General features: G+C 38.5%; 7 protein-coding genes across 7 annotated transcripts in view; 4 read left to right on the top strand and 3 right to left on the bottom strand.

Moving 5' to 3' along the window:
- Positions 1-2,014: 2,014 nt before the first annotated feature.
- CBG26865 lies at positions 2,015-4,621 on the top strand (the record flags this gene model as incomplete). The annotated part of the gene is made up of 9 exons (XM_045236490.1): positions 2,015-2,513; positions 2,557-2,898; positions 2,942-3,634; positions 3,680-3,887; positions 3,933-4,041; positions 4,088-4,164; positions 4,211-4,298; positions 4,347-4,513; positions 4,561-4,621. The coding sequence occupies 9 exons, from the start codon at positions 2,015-2,017 to the stop codon at positions 4,619-4,621; spliced, it is 2,244 nt and encodes a 747-aa protein (XP_045099158.1).
- A 345-nt stretch (positions 4,622-4,966) lies between these two features.
- CBG11404 lies at positions 4,967-5,864 on the bottom strand (the record flags this gene model as incomplete). The annotated part of the gene is made up of 3 exons (XM_002635121.1): positions 4,967-5,081; positions 5,130-5,553; positions 5,657-5,864. The coding sequence occupies 3 exons, from the start codon at positions 5,862-5,864 to the stop codon at positions 4,967-4,969; spliced, it is 747 nt and encodes a 248-aa protein (XP_002635167.1).
- Positions 5,865-7,264: 1,400 nt separating this feature from the next.
- On the bottom strand, positions 7,265-8,086 carry CBG11405 (the record flags this gene model as incomplete). The annotated part of the gene is made up of 3 exons (XM_002635122.1): positions 7,265-7,397; positions 7,447-7,676; positions 7,730-8,086. 3 exons carry the CDS (start codon positions 8,084-8,086, stop codon positions 7,265-7,267), a joined length of 720 nt encoding a protein of 239 aa, XP_002635168.1.
- An 802-nt stretch (positions 8,087-8,888) lies between these two features.
- Cbr-end-3 lies at positions 8,889-9,813 on the top strand (the record flags this gene model as incomplete). Its single annotated transcript, XM_002635123.1, has 3 exons — positions 8,889-9,096; positions 9,213-9,651; positions 9,699-9,813. The coding sequence occupies 3 exons, from the start codon at positions 8,889-8,891 to the stop codon at positions 9,811-9,813; spliced, it is 762 nt and encodes a 253-aa protein (XP_002635169.1).
- Positions 9,814-10,390: 577 nt separating this feature from the next.
- Cbr-aip-1 lies at positions 10,391-11,344 on the bottom strand (the record flags this gene model as incomplete). Its single annotated transcript, XM_002635124.1, has 5 exons — positions 10,391-10,550; positions 10,743-10,969; positions 11,016-11,090; positions 11,139-11,233; positions 11,287-11,344. 5 exons carry the CDS (start codon positions 11,342-11,344, stop codon positions 10,391-10,393), a joined length of 615 nt encoding a protein of 204 aa, XP_002635170.1.
- Positions 11,345-12,179: 835 nt separating this feature from the next.
- CBG11408 lies at positions 12,180-14,842 on the top strand (the record flags this gene model as incomplete). The annotated part of the gene is made up of 7 exons (XM_045236489.1): positions 12,180-12,196; positions 12,245-13,142; positions 13,191-13,536; positions 13,583-13,642; positions 14,389-14,486; positions 14,537-14,751; positions 14,797-14,842. 7 exons carry the CDS (start codon positions 12,180-12,182, stop codon positions 14,840-14,842), a joined length of 1,680 nt encoding a protein of 559 aa, XP_045094540.1.
- A 2,610-nt stretch (positions 14,843-17,452) lies between these two features.
- Positions 17,453-19,708, top strand: part of CBG26864 — a gene marked incomplete at both ends in the record, with an annotated part of 2,697 nt that continues 441 nt past the window's right edge. The window contains one exon of the mRNA XM_045236488.1: positions 17,453-17,591. Within this exon, the coding sequence (XP_045099157.1) occupies positions 17,453-17,591 (139 nt within the window). The remainder of the gene's footprint in view (positions 17,592-19,708) is intronic.

The raw sequence follows: 19,708 nt of genomic DNA, 5'->3' as shown, positions 1-19,708 counted from the left end.
AACATGATGAAGGATAACGGAAGTCAACGAAAAACCAACGTCAATCCGGATCACCGGAAAGTTTTTTAATCATAAATTGTTTTTTTCTACTATTTTTACTGTATGTATTACTATATGTATATACTGTATGTATTAGTGTGTTACTGTATGTATTTAAGTTTTTTAATCACAAATTTCATTTCCTACAATTTAATATTCCAGGTATGTTGGTTTTTTCCCTGAGGATTTTGATCTCGACGAACGTTTTGTTGAAATAAAGCGAATCACGGACGGAAAAAGAGCGTTTCTTATGGCTGATGGTTACCATGTCAAACTTTTTGTTCACAGAAATTGACTGTTCCTCTAATGATTCCCATTACTTTTTCAAGCTAGAAATTCGAGTCTTTCAAAAGTAGATTTTAGGATTCAGAAGTTTATAATCTGTATGAAAGTTCAGTAATTTTTTTTTATTTTATCCGGGACTTCATATTTAATGTCGCTCTTGTTTCTTTTAGTTTCTTCTGGACACTATTGTTCATTACTTTTATGTATGATTTAAATGCATTTAAATAATAATAAAACCCTCCTTTATTTGTTGGCTGAAAACTTGAAATTCTGAGGTCTCGATATTCAGATAACACAAAAATCTGTTACAGAAAACACCTGAAACTCAATCATTTTCAAAACAGAAAACTCTAAAATTTTTCAAAATCTGAAACACTGAGTTCGTGAAAGTTGGTCCGCAATCTTTATCATTTTGTGCCTTTGTGAGGTGGAACCAAGAAAACAGTACAACAATTTATGAAACATGATCTAATCTGAATCTTATGAATCTTGTGAATTAAGATACAATCCAGATTAAAGCTGATCATATCTTGTTCAATCTCTTACAAAAATCGATCAGATAAAAATCAAGATAATGAGCAAAGTTTTACTACCACATGTCAGCTGGAAGTCGTCGACGCCAACTCATTATCTGATTGTATTCTCAGAAGATTGGAACAGACACATGTTTATTCGATTGTTCCTCTTTTTTTTCATTTTTGTTATCATACGAAAAAACTGCTTACCACCTGATGCGAAATGGATCCTCTTCTTCTCTTACCCATTTCTTCTCCTACCGTATCCCTCACTCAATTTTCCATTTGTTATTTTTATTAATCGCCCTATCATGGTTTCCTAAATGTAATACCTTCTTCTAAGTAAATGTAATTTTCACTGAACATGATTTTTCTCGATACAAAGATTTCGAGAGCTCAAGATTTTCAACTATTGGAACGTGTCTATAAAAGTCAGATACAGCTCCGATTCGGTAATTAATAAATTGAGCTCCGGATAGCCAGCGCCTTGTTCTTAACCCTAACCTTAGGATTTATGACCTCCTTATCACTTTCACATTACTGTTGAAAAGGTAAGCCGACTGCTTGTCGGCGAATGTCATGAGTCACTATGAGATGCTTATAATTGGGTTATAAAATTAAGTCGGAACTCTTTGAGGGCTTTTGTTGGCTAACTTGGAAGGAGGTGTGTATAGTCAAATACATAGTGGAGAGACTGATTCAAACTCTTTTTTTTTTGGCTTTCGGACTCTCTTATCATTTTGGAGTTACCGTAATTTCTATAATAGAAGCCCGCCCCACCCAAACCGTAAACTGTCAGCTTTAATCATTGCGATTTTTAGGAAAGATATTAACATTTTGTCAACTGATAAATTACTTATCATAATACCACCAACATTTTATCAGTTGACAACTTGTTCATATTGTTCACAGCAATTGAGATCATTGGGCTCAAAGTTGACAGTTTCGGTTGGCTTTTGTTAGAGGAAATACGGTATTCTTGATTTTTCAGTTAGTCAGAAGTGAATCCAACGATGAATGCTGTTGAGAATAGTTTTGATACTTAAAGGGGTGGCCTTCTATTAAAGTGATTACGGTACATCGAGAATCGAGATTGAGACATTCCACACATTATTTTATAATATAATCTTAAAATTCTTCAGAATCATCCTCCCTTTCAGACCCAAAACTTTGTGATGAATCCACATTCTTCATGGCTAAAATTTCACCAAATAGAGCGTTTGCCCAATCAATTCAACAATGGTAATGTTCAGCCAAACCATATTCCTAACGGGTTAGATTCGCAAAATCAATTGATGGCACATCAAGGTTTCTTGACCTCGCAAACTCATATTGCTCACGTACATCATCAGCATCCAGAAGCAAGTAAAAATAATTGTGGCCAATTCTTGGCTAACAAAGATAACTTCCCAATAAATATTGATCAACCTAACATGACTTCGGAACATATCCAGAGATCCAACAACAACGTTGCTACTCAGAATTCCATTCCCCAAGTTTGCCATTTTGATCAAACCAATGGAATAACCACAAGTGCGAATGCACATAATGGATACCAATTTCCACCATATGGAGCTTTAGAAAAGCATCAAGGTTATCCTGGAGGCACAAGTAAAGTGGTGAAGAACTGTGGGCAGAATGGAAATTTTAGAGGCAATGTTCATTTTCATAATGGTTAGTTGACTTCAGGACGAATTCTCTGAAAATATTAATTCAGCTCATCAATTCCACGTTGCATCAGCGAACCATTCAATTGATCAAACAAGCCAATTGATTCATCCTCATCAACGTATTGGATACCATGATGTACTAGGTAATCAATACGACCAACTGAATCAAAGTAATAAGAACCAACTAGTGGGCAACCGACAACATCTTCCAATGGTCTTCAAACGAGGGCCTATTTTTGTGGACCTCACAAGTGATGACGAAAACGAGCAAACGGTTCCTCAGGCGCAGCCGGTTCTACAAGACAAAGGAGGTTTGAATGGGCTGCCCAATCATCAGTTTTCAAACCAAAAGAGTGGAGGAATCGGTAATAAAGAAGTCGATCATCAAGGTTAGTTTGATATTCTGGAGATTGGAATTCTCTATATTTTCAGCTATTCAGCCAGCTAATGGTACTTTGGAAAATAACGCCAGAATGAATTTGAACCCAAATATCAGGAGCTATTTCCAACCAACCCATCCACATCCTCTTTTGAATAGTAATCAGTTTTCCACCCAAGATTTCGAATCCAAGAACCAGTCTGTTGCTCATAAAAGCATTCTAGGATCAAATTCCGAACTTGGGCATCAGATTCATCATGTCCATCAAACTGAAGAAACAAACCACTGGAACTTCTCCAGAGGAGCCCAACCATGTCAAGACCATTTTCCTGGCCACTTCAATCAGAAAGTCCATGGATCAATCCTTGGTGAAAATTATGCACACCACTCACAATCTGATAGGCAAGGACATCATATACCGAGTCTACATCATCAAGGACATATGCCTAATCATGCTCCATTCCATAGAAATGATCCAGGTCATCATCTAGGATTTGTTGGCCATCTCGCAAACAAAGAGCCATATCAGTTTAGCCAGCAAGACCAACTTTGTGTCAATGAGCAACATTTTGGACACAGACTTCACAAAAATATCCATCAGAGTTTTGAGCAGAACAATCCCGACTTTGGAGATGGGAATATAATACAGAATGAAGCCCTAGCAGGTCAACCAAAACATGGACTTTCTCCTGATCAATTGAACCAACCTTCTCCAGGAACTCAGCCTTGCGCAGTTTTGAATTACAGTAAGCTGCCATTTTCATATTCGAAAAATCTAACGTAGTATTCAGATCAAAGTCAAAATCCATCCCAGAATCAGAGAGCAGAATTTGATTTCTCTGTATCTACGAATTCGTCAGAGTCTGAACCAAAAACACCGAGTTCCGCTCTTCCAACAGATATTTCTTCTATAGAAACCGAGATACAAATTGAGAAAATCTGCCGCAATTGTGGATCGAAAAACAAGAAGAGGTTTGAAAATAGGACAATGCTGTGCAAGTGAGTTTTTCTAGAGAAGTTACATTAAAACGACAAAAATTTTAGTACTTGTGGAATGTACAAACGTCGTACAGGGAAACATAGACCCGAGGAATGTTGGAAGCGGAGAACAGGTGATGTTCAAAAAGAGGAAGATGATGATTCTCCTGGATGGGTAAAACACTGAGATATTTCAGGAGTTTTTAAGTCCACTGTTTCAGAAAAAACTTACAAAATGTGTGAATTGTGGGGAAGCTCGTAGAAGACGTGCTGCTTTTGAGCGCGAATACAGATGCTCGTAAGAGATACTTACTTATGAAAAAGCATACATTTTTTGATTTCAGAAAATGCAATGCATACAAACTGAAATTCAAAAGGGAGCGACCGAAACATCTATGGAACAATGCCCAGTATCAGAAGAAGTCAGATTATGTGAGTTTGAAAAATTTTAGATTTTTGGAATGTTTTAATGAATTACAGAAAAAGAAGGAAGTCCCAATTAGTGGATTAGGTGGTCATCCTCCCTATCAACCGTCTGCAGCCATATCCCAAGATGCTTTTGGAGCAATCATAAAGCCTCCGAGCTGTATGAACTGTGGAAAACCATGCACCAATTTCCCGGAAAATTGGCAGAAGCCAGAGTGCGGGTGAGCTTGAAAAATTTGTCCAAAAACTATTAAGAACTATATTTCAGTCCATGCATCTTCTACAAAAACAAAAAAAGTGTTAAAGTGTCTGGTAGAACTAATAACTGATTTTCATAACCTCGTGGGTTCTGTGTTTTCAACTTACAATTAGTTGCTACAGATTTTTACAAATACGAATCTTGTATTGTTGTTCTAATAACGCTCAAACGTTCAGAATAAATTTTTCGGGAAAAAATGTTCTTATTAAACAGCTGGAAAGTGGAGAAAATTTATGTAGTTGAATAGGAAAATAAGAGATGGGAAAGGAAAAGAGAGTGGACCAGTTTGAGAGAGAAACCCGAAAGAAAACTCGAGAACATTTGAATGTTGACAAAAATGAAAAAAAAAGAGATTCAGTTCCAAAATTTAGGTTATATGAAAAATCGATTAATTCCATTCATCGACGTCATTGTTTCACTCCTGGGTGACTGGAGCGACAACTGGACGGCGTCTTCTCTTGATTGTTGGCTTGTTCCACAGAGTAGCTGGGCGTTTGACTCCCTTGGTACGCTCGTAGAGATTGCAAGAACTGAAAATTTTTATTATAATGATCCCATCATTTGAAAATTGTTCTTACTTGCACTCTGGCACTCCTTGCTCGTTTCTTCTCCACAATTTGGTTTCACGAGTTCCACAGTTTGAGCAAGAAGTGTTCAAATGCATTGTCGACACTTTTGGAACCTTCTTCTTTGTGAATTTTCTTTTTGGAGGTGGTGGTGAAGTAGTGGAGAAATTGTAATCGTTTACTGGTGGTGCTGGAAATCCATTCATTCCATTGACAAAGTTTCCATTTACTTCGTTAAAATCGACATCTGGCGACGAGTTCGAAGAACTGTCCTGTCTGTGAATCTGTGTCATTGGAATCGGATGTGGTTGGAACTGGTCTTGTTGGAATCCGAATTGGAAGTTTTGCTGAAATCCTGAATCCATAGTTTGTTCAGGCATCATTTGGAAGTCCATCGTTGGAAACTGTTCAGCCATTGGAGGGAACTGTTGATGACCTGCAAAATATTAGAACATTTTTTGAAAACATTTTATGAACTTCTCAAACCCAGGAGCTTAAGAAAAAGTTGTTACGATATTGTCGTAAACTAGATTACTTACCATAAAACATCATTCCATCGTTCGGTGGTCCCATTGCATCTGATCTAAATTGTTGATTTGTCATCATGTTATTATAATCCATAGGAATTCCAGGGGATGGAGTACCGTAACCCATATCAAAGCCTTGAGAATGGAACATTGGATCGATAGGAACAGTGTAATTGGAATTGGTCGACGAAGAAGAAGAAGCGAAAGATTGAGAGTACATATTCTTACTCGGTATTCGGTTAAGAATGATTTAGAATAACCGGACCTAACACGTCGACTGGAAAGGGGCGGGGCTTACCACGAGTATACTATTCCTTATTCAGATCCGCTTTTTGAGAGGTCCGATGGTTTATAGTCATAGGCGGTTTGTCTTACAAACTGTATATTTCAGGATACTCATTCTCATTCATCTTACCGACTTTTTCTCCTGGGAAGAGGGGTCTGAAATGTTTGAAGTCATCAGGAGAAACCTTCAGGTTAATGAAATCTGAAATTTTATTAAACTAGGCTTTCTGGAAATGATTGAACAAACGATTTCTTTATCTCATTGATGCTAACTTGCAGGAAACTGAAAAGAATTTGATCAGAATGGCGATAAAAATGAAAGAGATATAAGACGGTTGAAATTTGAAGAATTTTTTTCGCATATAGAGAAACAGCTTGAGTTGATGATTTTCTGTCTGAAAACTTAGTAAACTAGCAGAAAAACTAGCAGAAACCAGATTTCCCATAATCATAATCTGTTGATGCTTCAAAATATAAAAGGTGATATAAATGTTTGAGATCCTAATTCCCCAAATTTGCTAAAATAAATTTTTAAGGATTAGTTTTAGAAATTTAGAACGTCTAGAATATCTAAATTTTTTTTTTTTTTTGAGAGTTTGAGAATCGGACAATTTCAGGAGTTTTTTGTCGGGTTTTTTTTCTTTCTTCATAGTTTCTAAGTTCATAATAAAAATACACCCTTTCTTTTCTAGGGGTTTACAGGTGTTGTAAGCAGGAGCAGAAAGGTTTAGTCCCGGAGAAGTGAAAACGGACTGTCAGTCAGATTTATCAAAGTTAACAACACAGTCAACTATAGCTTTAACTATTTCTCTCCGGTTTTGAGATTCGACCGTTTTACATGAAGCCTGGAGATTGTAGCCGCCGGTAGGCGGCGTAAATCGACTGGTAATAAGTAAGTAGACTAAGTAGAAATATTTTCTCGTACCCCATATCAGTCACAATCAAGAATCGAACTAAAGAAGGTTGTTTGAAAAGATTTATTGGCATTCTGAAATTAAAAAAAAAGATTTATTGACATTCCATAATTTGTTTTTTTTCCATATTTGCGCACTTAGAATTTCAAGTTTTTAGCCAACAAATAGATGATGTTTTCATTATTATTATTAGGATACTTTTGAAACATGCAGAAAATTAAAGAACAGTTTTGCCAAGGAAAAAAATGAAAGAAACAAGAAGGACATTAAAAATGAAGTCTCGAATAAAAGAAGAAAAAGAGTTGAATTTTCAAACATGTTGCGAAGTTTGGAATTGGACAACATTTTTGAAGACCCGAAATTCTACTTTGGAATAGTCAGAGGAATTATTTGAGAAAAAAAAAATATTATTCCGGTTTAATCAATTTTTGTGAACAAAAAATCTGAAATAGGAAACACCAACAGAAAGGAACGCTCTTTTCCCGTCTGTGATTCGTTTAATTTCAACAAACTCATGACCAAGATGATACACTCTGGAGATTGGACCAACATACCTGAGACATTAAATAGTAGGGAAAGATAATTGATGATTAGAAAACGTACGGTATTTCAATAACGTATTGAGCTGGTCTCTTTTCTGGTTCATTCGGATCGTATTCCTCAAATTCTATCGACTGACGTATCAGGTCTACATTTATTCTTTTCCGTGTAATAATGTATAAAGTCTCCAGATTATGATAAGCTTCGTTTGAAATCCATTTTTGAAGAAATGGAATGAGATCTTGTTCAGTTACGGTAGCGAGTGTCAAAAACATTTTTCTACCGACGAAATTCTGAATACGGAAAAAATTGAACAGTTAAATTGAAAATTCAAAAAAAACATTACGTGAAAGTAATCCGGTCCGGATCGATCTGCAACAACGTTTTGAACTTGAAAAAATGGAGAATTTTTCGGTAGATCTCCAACAATTTTCGAATGGACAATTAGGCTGTGATGGTCGGAATATGTAGTCAAAACGTTTTTTAAAAATTGTGGATCTACAGTTTCATCCTTTATCTGTATTTTGGAAACATTTGTGATGTTTGGCAGTGGTCCTCCACATTTCATTGATATAATCAAGTCGTAAGTATCGGAGTAGTGAAATATTGAATTTATATGATCTTGACACGCTTTCTGAACTAACATTGGGTCGTTGGCACATTTAATTATGTGTTGAATACTTCCGTCTTCCATGCACAACATCCTGAAAAAACTCACTTTGTATTTGCTTTGGAACCATGTCCGAACTTCACAGTAAACTTTTTTTCGATTTCAATTTAGTAACATAGACATTGAGTAATTTAGTAACATAGACATTTCAATTTAGTAACATAGACATTTCAATTTAGTAACATAGACATTTGATAGAATTTGAGGAATACGATCCGAATGAACCAGAAAAGAGACCAGCTCAATACGTTATTGAAATACCGTACGTTTTCTAATCATCAATTATCTTTCCCTACTATTTAATGTCTCAGGTATGTTGGTCCAATCTCCAGAGTTTATCATCTTGGTCATGAGTTTTTTGAAATTTAGTCCAGCCAACTGATTTATCACTAACAATCATTTTCTGTATAGTGCTCGCATTACAAACCTAGATCATATCTATGTCACACTTTCATTTTTATCGCCATTCTGATCAAATTCTTTTCAGTTTCCTGCAAGCTAACATCAATGAGATAAAGAAATCGTTTGTTCAATCATTTCCAGAAAGCCTAGTTTAATAAAATTTCAGATTTCATTAACCTGAAGGTTTCTCCTGATGACTTCAAACATTTCAGACCCCTCTTCCCAGGAGAAAAAGTCGGTAAGATGAATGAGAATGAGTATCCTGAAATATACAGTTTGTAAGACAAACCGCCTATGACTATAAACCATCGGACCTCTCAAAAAGCGGATCTGAATAAGGAATAGTATACTCGTGGTAAGCCCCGCCCCTTTCCAGTCGACGTGTTAGGTCCGGTTATTCTAAATCATTCTTAACCGAATACCGAGTAAGAATATGTACTCTCAATCTTTCGCTTCTTCTTCTTCGTCGACCAATTCCAATTACACTGTTCCTATCGATCCAATGTTCCATTATCAAGGATTCGATATGGGATACGGTACTCCATCCCCTGGAATGCCTATGGATTATAACAACATGATGACAAATCAACAATTTAGATCAGATTCAATGGGACCACCGAACGATGGAATGATGTTTTATGGTAAGTGATCTAGTTTACGACAATATCGTAACAACTTTTTCTGAAACTAGCAACCTTTGTCTTCTAAGTCTTGGGTTTGAAAATAATTCAAAAAACACATTTATAATATTTTGCAGGTCATCAACAGTTCCCTCCAATGGCTGAACAATTCCCAATGATGGATTTTCAAATGATGCCAGAACAAGCTATGGATTCAGGATTTCAGCAAAACTTCCAACTCGGATTCCAACAAGACCGTTTCCAACCACTTCCCCATCAGATTCCAATGGCTCAGTCTGATATAATTCATAGACAGGACAGTTCTTTGAACTCGTCGCCAGATGTCGATTTTAACGAAGTAAATGGAAACTTTGTCAATGGAATGAATGGATTTCCAGCACCACCAGTAAACGATTACAATTTCTCCACTACTTCACCACCACCTCCAAAAAGAAAATTCACAAAGAAGAAGGTTCCAAAAGTGTCGACAATGCATTTGAACACTTCTTGCTCAAACTGTGGAACTCGTGAAACCAAATTGTGGAGAAGAAACGAACAGGGAGAGCCAGAGTGCAAGTAAGTTCAATTTTCAAATGATCGTTATAGTTTCTATAAATTTTCAGTTCTTGCAATCTCTACGAGCGTACCAAGGGAGTCAAACGCCCAGCTACTCTGTGGAACAAGCCAACAATCAAGAGAAGACGCCGTCCAGTTGTCGCTCCAGTCACCCAGGAGTGAAACAATGACGTCGATGAATGGAATTAGTCATCTTTTTATATAACCTAAATTTTGGAACTGAATCTCTTTTATATTTTTGTCAATCTTCAAACGTTCTCGAATCTTCTTTCGGGTATCTCTCACAAACTGGTCCACTCTCTTTTCCTTTCACACTTCCCTACTCAACCAAAAATGTAATACTTCTTTCAGTCATTTTTCCATTTTTTAAAATGCTTTCTGAATCTAAAACCGTTTTCTGATAATAAATTTTCATGCGCTCGAACTTGTTTCCCTTCCTTTCTTTGACTCCAGAAACTCAGTCTTGAGAATTCGAAACCAATACATTTTCCGATTTGTGTCCTCGAGAATATCACAACCAGAGAGTTTTCCTCATAAGTGGACAAATTCCGGGAATTGTTTCCTGAAATGTTGTTGAAGCGGATTTTTTGAACAAACTCGAATGGAAAGATACATTGATAGTAGAATTGAAATGATAAGAATGGCGATGAAAATTAAAATTATCACATGAACTAGAACGAGGTTGGAATGCGAGCATTATACAGAAAATGGGAGATAAATCAGTTGGCTGGGTCAAATTTCAGGAAACTGTACAATTATTGTTGGAATTTCTAGACTGGTTTTGATGAGGGACTCTGTTATACTCCTCCTGCTGAAGTGATCGGGCGAGTGCTTCATCTCCCGCCGTTCTTGCCTGAGACGAGCAGGGATTCATTCGCGATCGGGCGATTGATGTGAATCTGGAAATTATGATGATGATAGTTTGAAAATTGAGATAAAGCTTTATTCTTTTTTGAAACCAGAAATAAAAGTTCAAAACTGTTCTATATCTTCTTTATGCATCATTCGAGATACAAAACGATCGACACGATACAGACCCATTTTTAGTCTGCAATTCTTTTCTCGCTTTTAGAGGGAAGGGAAAAACTTACGAGTCAGTCCAAGAGGCGGCATTCTTCTTCTGTTGCATTTTGTATTCTTCCGACTTCCGCTCACAACTGTGGTCTCGTTCGTGTCTATGAGAAAGACAGTAGTTGAATCTGCATTTCGAGCAGTTCATGGCCACTAGCTCCTTCTTCCGGCACTTTGGAACTGAGCAGGCATTCGTGTAGACTTTTGATTTCTTGGTTTGACAGTTGTTTTGAATATGCTCATTGACCTGTAAATAATGATTTATGTTATTGAAAAAATGACACATGACATACTTGATAATCGACATTTCCATCTTTTGGTGTCGGTACCGGCTTCTCACATATCGGACAGATGGGAACTTGAACTGACTGCAAGTATATACAATTATTTATTTTCTGATTTAAAACAAAACTCACTATTCTCGACCCAGTCGGACAGTTGTGAGCTTCAAATGTGAAGTGTTCTGAGCAATAGAAATGCGCACATCCGGAGCATTTGATAGGGAGGAAATCTATAAAAACGGATTTTATTATTTTATTTTATCACAACAACAGAAAAACTCACCTAGTCGATTACAAACTGCACTTTCACAGTGTTTTCCGAGATTCGGGAACTCTGCCATTGTTGAATTGGGAAAAATGGGTTCGAGGGATGTCTAACTGAGGCTTATAAAGGATAGAAATGATGACAAAGCGAGGTGGAAATTTCGAGAAGGAACCAGAAACTCGAATTATGAAATTAATTGGGTTTATCGATTTTTCGAGCTTGCCAGTTGGTTTTAGGGTCAATCGAAAGAGAAAAAAATTAGAAATCTTATGTGAAGCTTCTGAGAGTTCAATTTATCAGCTGACAAGGTCAATAGTGGATGCATCGTAACAGTATGACGTCACTAGTTTAAAGGCGCATGCTATTGACTCGGCACAAGGTCTCGCAACGACATTTCTCTGACTCCCCTCTCGCCCGCGTTTTTGATTTGTTTTTTGTTCATTTCGTCCCAAAACGTTTCGAATCTGCTCATTTAAACAGATTTCTTTTTTGCGCAGAGCGTCTTTTAGTATAATTGAGAATCTTTTTTAACAAAATCTGTATATTCTCTCTTGTTTTTCCCCCACTGATCCCCCGAATTTCCTCTGTTTCTCCCCTAACTTCTACCCTTCGCACGGTGTGACGCAAAATACTAAAAACCAGCTATTTTCGCCACACTTGGGTTTTATAGGGTATAAAACAACCGAATTTCCATCAAAATTTGGTTCTCTTCCATCCGTCAATTCTCGTTTGCTACTCGTTTACTCGGCGCTTCGAATCAAACTAAACTTTGTTATTCGACAGCCCGTCCTTTTGTTAAATCGGAAGACGAAGAGCCAAACGAGAGGTCTACTAATCGAAGTCGATATTTGTTTTCTCAGGAACCCTTAAAGGATCAAAAGTTTGCATTTCAACAACATATAAAGAACAAAATGGGAGATCGCGGATAGTAAGTTGCAACCATTCATAGATTTATCTCAATCGATTTTTTTTCCAGTTCAAGCTCAAGAAGTTATGGAGGTAGCAGCGGTGGCTACGGAGGATCCCGCAGTGGTGGCGGAGGTGGAGGCTACGGAGGTGGAAGCGGCGGATACGGAGGTGGTGGTGGATATGGCGGTGGCTACGGAGGAGGACGTGGTGGATATGGAGGCGGGCGAGGTGGATCGTCGAGCCGTGGAGGATCCAGCGGAGGATCGGCTGGTGGACGTCTTCGAGATATCGATTGGACTGCCGAGAACTTGCAGCCAATCCAAAAAGACTTCTATCACGAAAATGCCGCCGTTTCGCGCCGTGATCAGTACGAAATTGACCAATGGGTATCGGCCAATCAAGTTACTTTGGAAGGACGTGGTATCCCACGTCCAGTCTTCGAGTTCAACGAAGCCCCATTGCCAGGACAGGTCCACGAGCTTCTCTATGGAAAGTTCCAGAAGCCAACTGTCATCCAATCGATTTCTTGGCCAATCGCCATGAGCGGAAGAGACATCATCTCCATTGCCAAGACAGGATCAGGAAAGACCTTGGCCTTCATGCTTCCAGCTCTTGTTCACATCACCAAACAGCCACACCGTCAACGTGGAGAGGGACCTTCCGTTCTTGTCTTGCTCCCAACCCGTGAGCTTGCTCAACAAGTCCAAGAAGTCTCCATCGATTTCTGTCACTCCTTGGGACTCAAGATGACCTGTCTTTTCGGAGGAGCCTCGAAGGGACCACAAGCTCGTGATCTTGAGCGTGGAGTCGATATCGCTGTCGCCACTCCAGGACGTCTGCTCGATTTCCTGGACAACGGAACTACAAACATGAAGAGATGCTCGTACTTGGTTCTCGACGAAGCCGATCGTATGCTTGACATGGGATTCGAGCCACAGATCAGAAAGATCATCGGACAAATTCGCGTAAGTTGAGACATGATATTCTCCTGCATATCAAAGCTAATTTTTCAGCCGGATAGACAAACTCTCATGTTCTCCGCCACCTGGCCCAAGGAAGTTCGCTCATTGGCTTCTGATTTCCAAAAAGATGCCGCTTTCCTGAATGTTGGATCACTCGAATTGGCTGCCAACCATAACATCACCCAAGTCGTCGATGTTTTGGAAGAGCATGCGAAGCAGGCCAAGCTCATGGAGCTTCTCAATCACATCATGAATCAGAAAGAATGCAAGACCATCATCTTCGTTGAGACCAAGAGAAAGGCTGATGAACTGACCCGCGCCATGCGTCGTGACGGCTGGCCAACTCTTTGCATTCACGGAGACAAAAATCAAGGAGAAAGAGACTGGGTTCTTCAAGGTTTGTGATAAGGAAAAAAGGTAATGACTAGTTTTACTTTTTTCAGAATTCAAAGCCGGAAAGATGCCAATTTTGTTAGCTACCGATGTCGCTGCTCGTGGATTGGGTTAGTATATGCGCGCCTAAGTTAGAAAGGGTCAAATTTGAGATGTCACATGATCAGAAAGATCGATAAGAGGAGATGCTCTTTATGGTTCTTCTAGATGATCGAGTCATTCGTTATGGCCTGTTGGCCATGTAATATGTGATTTTTATTTGACCCTTTACAGTTGCACCAACATGATTTGCCGTGAGGATTTATCGGATTTCAAACGGATGATTTTGGAAGCGTCTCACGACGTTATCATATCAGACGTTGTGGATGTGTAGTTGCAGAGAGTACCTTCAACGCGGAGGTACTCTGTGAATGAGATCTACACATCGGAGAAAGCGGTTCGGCGCGCATGCCATCATTATGATTGACATTTGAAATTGGCGCTCTGGCTTGCGTATGCTGTTCCGACGACTCCAGTGTCTTCGTCGAGTTTAATCTCCTCTGGTTCCTTATTCCCCATTTTTAGAATTCTGGGTTCAGGTGCGTGAGTACGTATAACTTAGTTTGAGAGTTGTATCGGCGGTCTCCTTGTGGTGATTGCTCTCAACTTGGTGAACTAGGTTTTGCGCACCTGATGTTAAAAAACTAAAGCACTCGGAATGGAATGTTCTTCGGAATATTTGGAACTCAAAGAGGAGTGAATCGGCTTTTCACTATATTCGGTTCTCTCGTGTTTATAAATCTTGGTTCACCTGGTTGAGAGTCGCCAATTCGTATTCTTTGGATCTGACCAAGCAATCGTAAACCTAATATTTCAGATGTTGATGACATCAAGTTCGTAATCAACTACGACTATCCAAACAATTCGGAGGACTATGTTCACAGAATCGGTCGTACTGGACGACGTGACAAGAAGGTAAGCTTTGCATCGATTCATACTGATAGATAATATCTTGTTTTTTCCAGGGAACCGCTTACACCTTCTTCACCCATACCAACGCCTCAAAGGCAAAAGACCTTTTGAAGGTTCTCGACGAAGCCAAGCAAAACGTTCCACAAGCTCTCCGTGATATGGGCAACCGAAGTTATGGAGGTAGCAGCTCCAGAGGTCGTTACGGTGGTGGCGGCGGAGGAAAGCGTGGATACGGAGGAAACGACAACTTCGCTCCAAAGCGGCCACGGTGAGATTTATTATGCTAATGACAAATAAATATACAAAATTTCAGTTACGACAACGGAGGATACGGAGGAGGTGGCGGCGGACGTTGGTAAACGACATCTTTGCTCTCAGCAAGCTTCTAATATCCAGATCTCGTCGGTTTCACTGGAACTAAATTTTTCTATCTTTATCATCATACTTTACACCTTACCCCCTTGTTATTTTTTGAAGTACATTGCTTCACTTTATTTTTTAAAATCTCCCCACCCATCATTTTAATAATCTTTTTTTGTTTTATCTTTTTTCTTTAATTTTTCTTTTCTCTAAACTTTAGCTTCAAAAATAAGATAATTTTGTTTCTAAGGTTGTTTCATTGTCCCAGATCTTGTGAAGAAAATAAATACCGACATTGATGGAATGTCACTTTGTTGTGTTTTGGCTTCCTTCCTTTAGTCTTCCCTGTTTGTTCTTCCTCTTTTCTCTATTGTTGGCGCGAATGCTTGTTTATTATTTTTTGGGGAGCGACCTGTATCTTTTCGACGCCTCGTTCACTAGAATTCTCCCAACCCGAAATTGGCAGTTTCACAGACCCTAGACTATACCCGTCATCGCTTGTATTTAATTCAGTGTCTCTTGCGATAGCAATCGATATGAGAAAAAGAAGAAGAGAGAGATGGGCGGTATATAGCGACAGCAGTACAGTTTTTCCCGCCAAGGCGCGCGGCCATTGACACAATTGATCTTCACAAGAGAGTCTGAAGGTTGCCGCATTTTTTAGGCCAATCTTTTTTTTCTTTTATAAACTACAATTTTTACTACGAAGCAGCTCTTTTTGTTCTTCAGTGAGCAAACATTTGCTCTTTTGCAAAAAAATAAATTGTTTAGATTGTCGCTTTTTTGCAAAAAAAGGGAAAAAAATCAGTTTTCTTGTTTTTTCGGCCGCCCATCGAAGATTTCTGCATTCGTACCGAGACTCAAGGAACAATTTTCTACCTTGCATCTTTTGTGTCGATTTACGGGGGATACTGTAATTTTTTCAGGTTTTTTTGCAGAATTCTTTTGTTCGATTGAACTTGTATTTTAAAGAAAATGCTTCGTAAACTAGGTCGAGAATGGACTAAAAAACTGAAAAAAAACCTTCAGTTTTTGCGAAAAAATGAAAAAAAACGAAGTTTTTCTTGCTCTCTCTATCAATCGCCCGTTGAAGCTTCTGATCACGGTATTCATGGCGAGACTCAATAAACAATTTACTACGTTGTGCCTTTAGTGTCGATTTACGGAGGTACTGTAATTTTTTATTTTTTTTTCTCACTTTGCGATACGAAATTCTTTTGTTTGTTTGAACTTGTGAAAAACTGTGTAAAGCATGCACTCAAAAAAACCACTTATAAAAAAGAGGATGCTCTTTGCACACCTGCTAAATTCCATTTCAATGGATTCTAATCCAATTCCATTCCCAATGTATCCTCCTCCCTCTATACCACCCAATCATTTCTCTCCTCCCTAAACCTCCCGAAGAGACAGAGAAAAAGCTGAAAGCCCCCCGCGCGTGCTTTACGCCAATGTGTCCGTCGCCTCTCCGCGAAGCAACGACGCCGGAACGAGAGATTCGGAGAGTGCGAGAGAAAGAGACGGGAGACACGAATGGGAGCCAGGGTCCTCTTCCTCAGTCTTCTTCTTCTTCCTTCTATTTGGCTGAATGCCAATACTAACCGAGGCCGAAGACTCTTTTTTGTGTTTTCCTTTTGCCCCACAGACAGCTTTTTTTCTCATCACTCTAGAATAAAATCTTGTGGTTGTCCCCACCCGAACATCTCCGTTTTTATATCGCTAATTAGTAGAAAAATTCTTAAATTTGAGTTTTTTTAAAATAGATTTTGCTCCTTGCAAGTTTTTTTCTATACTTATTCGTATCCTTTTTCTTTTGTTTTCCATAAGAGACACTTCCGTTTGTCTTCAAAAATCCCCCTACTATTATTCATGTTCTTCTCCTATTTTCTTCATTTTTTCAGACATAGAAAATCCTTTTTGTCACAGACGGACAACTTTCAAATTTCTCCCCTCTTGTTTTCCCCCAAAAAGTACACATTTTGTCTCTTTTTCTCTTTTTCTATTGGACAGAAGCTTACTCTCTCTCTCCATTTAATCCGTTTGAAATTCGTTCTCTTCTTTGCGAACTTTTCAAAAAATAATTCGAAAAATTTCAGGTTATGCAAACTGGGGCTCACAACCAATCGGTGTTGTTCTGAATTCATGGTTCTCCATGAAAAGTGAGTTTTTCGAAGCTTTTTTTGTGGGTTGATTTGAAAAATTGCGAAATTTGTTTTCAAAAAAATCTGAAATCCAATTTTTTCTATGTCAAAAATTCCACTTTACTGGCGAAAATTCGGAGTAAAATACCATTATTTTGGTACAAAAAACCGGAGCTGTGGCCGAAGGTCCCACAACGATAGCTACAGTAACCCTGAAATTTTTTTCATTTTCTGCATTTTAAATCTCGATTTTAACTAATTTTCGCCAAGTTTCCAGCTATTTTTCCTCAAAATGATAGGAAAATTGAATTTTAGATAGTTGAAAAAAGACTGAAATTGCACGAAAATCGAGAAAAAAATCCGGAAAAAAAATAGGTTACTGTAGTTGTTGTTGTGGGACCCCCTGCCACGGCCACCTTTGCATCAAAACTGTCTATCTCTGAAAAAACTCAAAACTCTCAATTTTTTCAGATGTCACTGTTGCCGTTAAACACACTATCCGAAGCGGGCTGCCTATTCATCGAAGCCCGTCTACTCGGCGGTCCGGGCAACATCGTCTCACAGATCGGACTAACTGTCGATGCTCCCAACACGTCCATCGCCGTATTTTGTGAGTTTTTTCTTCTGTTACGAAAAAACTGAAACCAGATTCCCTCTCTCCCAGAGAAAGGGGTCAAATGGGAAATGAGAAAGAAATCGAATAAAATAGAAGAAGAAGAAGAAGAAAGGAGTGAAAAGATACTGGTTTCTTGCCAGGAGTGGTGTCAGGTTTCACACGGGAAGACAGGTCGACAGGCTTCTCATTCGACTAAATTAGACATTTGGTATAAGAAGAAATAGGGAAAAAAATCTAAAAGAAAGTCCCAAAAACTAGGATTTCTGGGTCCAAAAAGCAGTCCAAAGTGAACGCCAATCAGCAAATCTTTGAAATCTGAAAATTTCAAAAATTCCTGAAAATCAAAAAATTCTGAAATTCCAAAATTCTCAAAAGTTACAAAATTGTCAAAAAATATTTTTTAAAAATCAAGAAATTCGAGAAATTCCAAATAAATTGAAATTTTAGATAAAAACTCTAAAAATTCCGCTCAAATTTTTTTGCGGGTCTCGACGCGCTAAGGGTTTACAGTAGCACTGATTTTGCGATTTGGAAATCGTCATAGTCTCTTCAAACGAATAATCGAAATATCCAGATGCCATTTTTTTTTTGAATTATCTGAAAAAAGTAGTGCTGAAAAGCTCTAGAAGCATCCTACTGTAGGATCCTACATGTTTCAAAATGTTGCTTCTCAGATTCCCCAGATATTTCTAAACCTTCTCCACGTCATTCATTTTCTCTCAATGACTTCCCAGAACGTATGAGTCGTTCAGCTGTAGCCCGACCAGTACAAAACATAAAGTGGTGTCAATTTCCAACACGGGTCAGCAGCAAGGGTTCTGCTCCAAACTTCGTGTTTTTCGCGTTCCTCTCTTTGTCACTCTGCGTCTCTTCTCTCTATGCTCATGTGTCAATTTCAGAATAAACGAAATTGAACCACTTTTCCTTTTTGGAAGAGTCCCAAAATTGAAATTGAAGGGAAATTGATTGCTTGTGAAACACCAAAACGTTTCTGTTTTTTGCTTTTGAACAGAAAACAAAGAGAAACAATGATTTTGGTTTCTGGAGTCGTGCGGAAAAAGATGACGTCAGACTGCAACACTTATCGAGGGGAAACGACGAAGCTTACCTTCTCCATTTTTTACCCACGCGCAGTAGTAGTAGAAGGAGCAAGACGAGCAACAACACAAGAGAATAATAATGTGCTTGCTCTCCGTTTTTTTTTGCAGCTTTTTTCTAGGGAAAATTGGGAAATCCTTGAAAGAAGAGGGACCTGAAAATTAATAGGATTCGCCAGATGTTAAGGGATTTCATCGTTCCTTGAATCCCACTTTCCCCTCACAGACTGACTCATCGATCATAACCCGCCTGGCTCACGAACCATCTGGTTCTACGTGGCGTCAGCTGCTTCCGCTTGCTCCACCAGGTTCATGACCTCCTCTACGTGCATTTCTACTCTCCTCCTAGTTCGTTAGTTTTTTGCTTCCTCCTGATAGTATTTTTGTGGTGGCGGAGAGTAATTCGAGAGGCTTCCAAGTTGAGTGACGGCTCCCCGGAGAGAGAATGCACTGGAATCAGAAAAAGGAGAGGAAAGAGAAGACAGAAACAATGAATAGATGAGCAAAATAGAAACACTAGATGCCGTCGTCTCGACACTTCTCCAACACAACACAAAACAACACTTTGGATGGGTCCTTTGCCTTCATCTTCTAGCGCTTCTATTCATTGACAGCGGCATTTTTGACGCTGTTTAAAAAACGACGGGGGTGAGACAATTGTATAGGAAGAGTTATTTTAGGCTTCAGGGCATAATTGATAGGATTTTTTGGCAAATTTAAAATTACACAAAAATTCGCTAAACGTCGAAAAATCGCTCCAAAAAACTAGAGATTTTTTGAGATTTTTCGAAAGCCAAATTGATTTTTTCTTCGATTTTTCGCAAAATTTTTAGACCTTTTTAGGTTTTCCAGCTATTTTGGAAGATTCTTTTTCGATTTTTCCGTTTTTTGTTGCCTGAAATTTGATGGGACGGTACTCGAGCTCGAGAAGATTGCTGTAGATTACTGTAGAAAACCTATTTCCTTTTGTAGTTTTTTTTAAAAAGATTTTGCTGCATTTTGACGTGGTGGTGT

The sequence above is a fragment of the Caenorhabditis briggsae genome (genome assembly GCF_000004555.2).
Source record: "Caenorhabditis briggsae complete genome, chrV, whole genome shotgun sequence".
Taxonomy (NCBI): Eukaryota; Metazoa; Nematoda; class Chromadorea; order Rhabditida; family Rhabditidae; genus Caenorhabditis; species Caenorhabditis briggsae.
The sequence above is the reverse complement of the archived record's forward strand: the minus strand, read 5'-3'. Positions and strand labels throughout refer to the sequence as shown.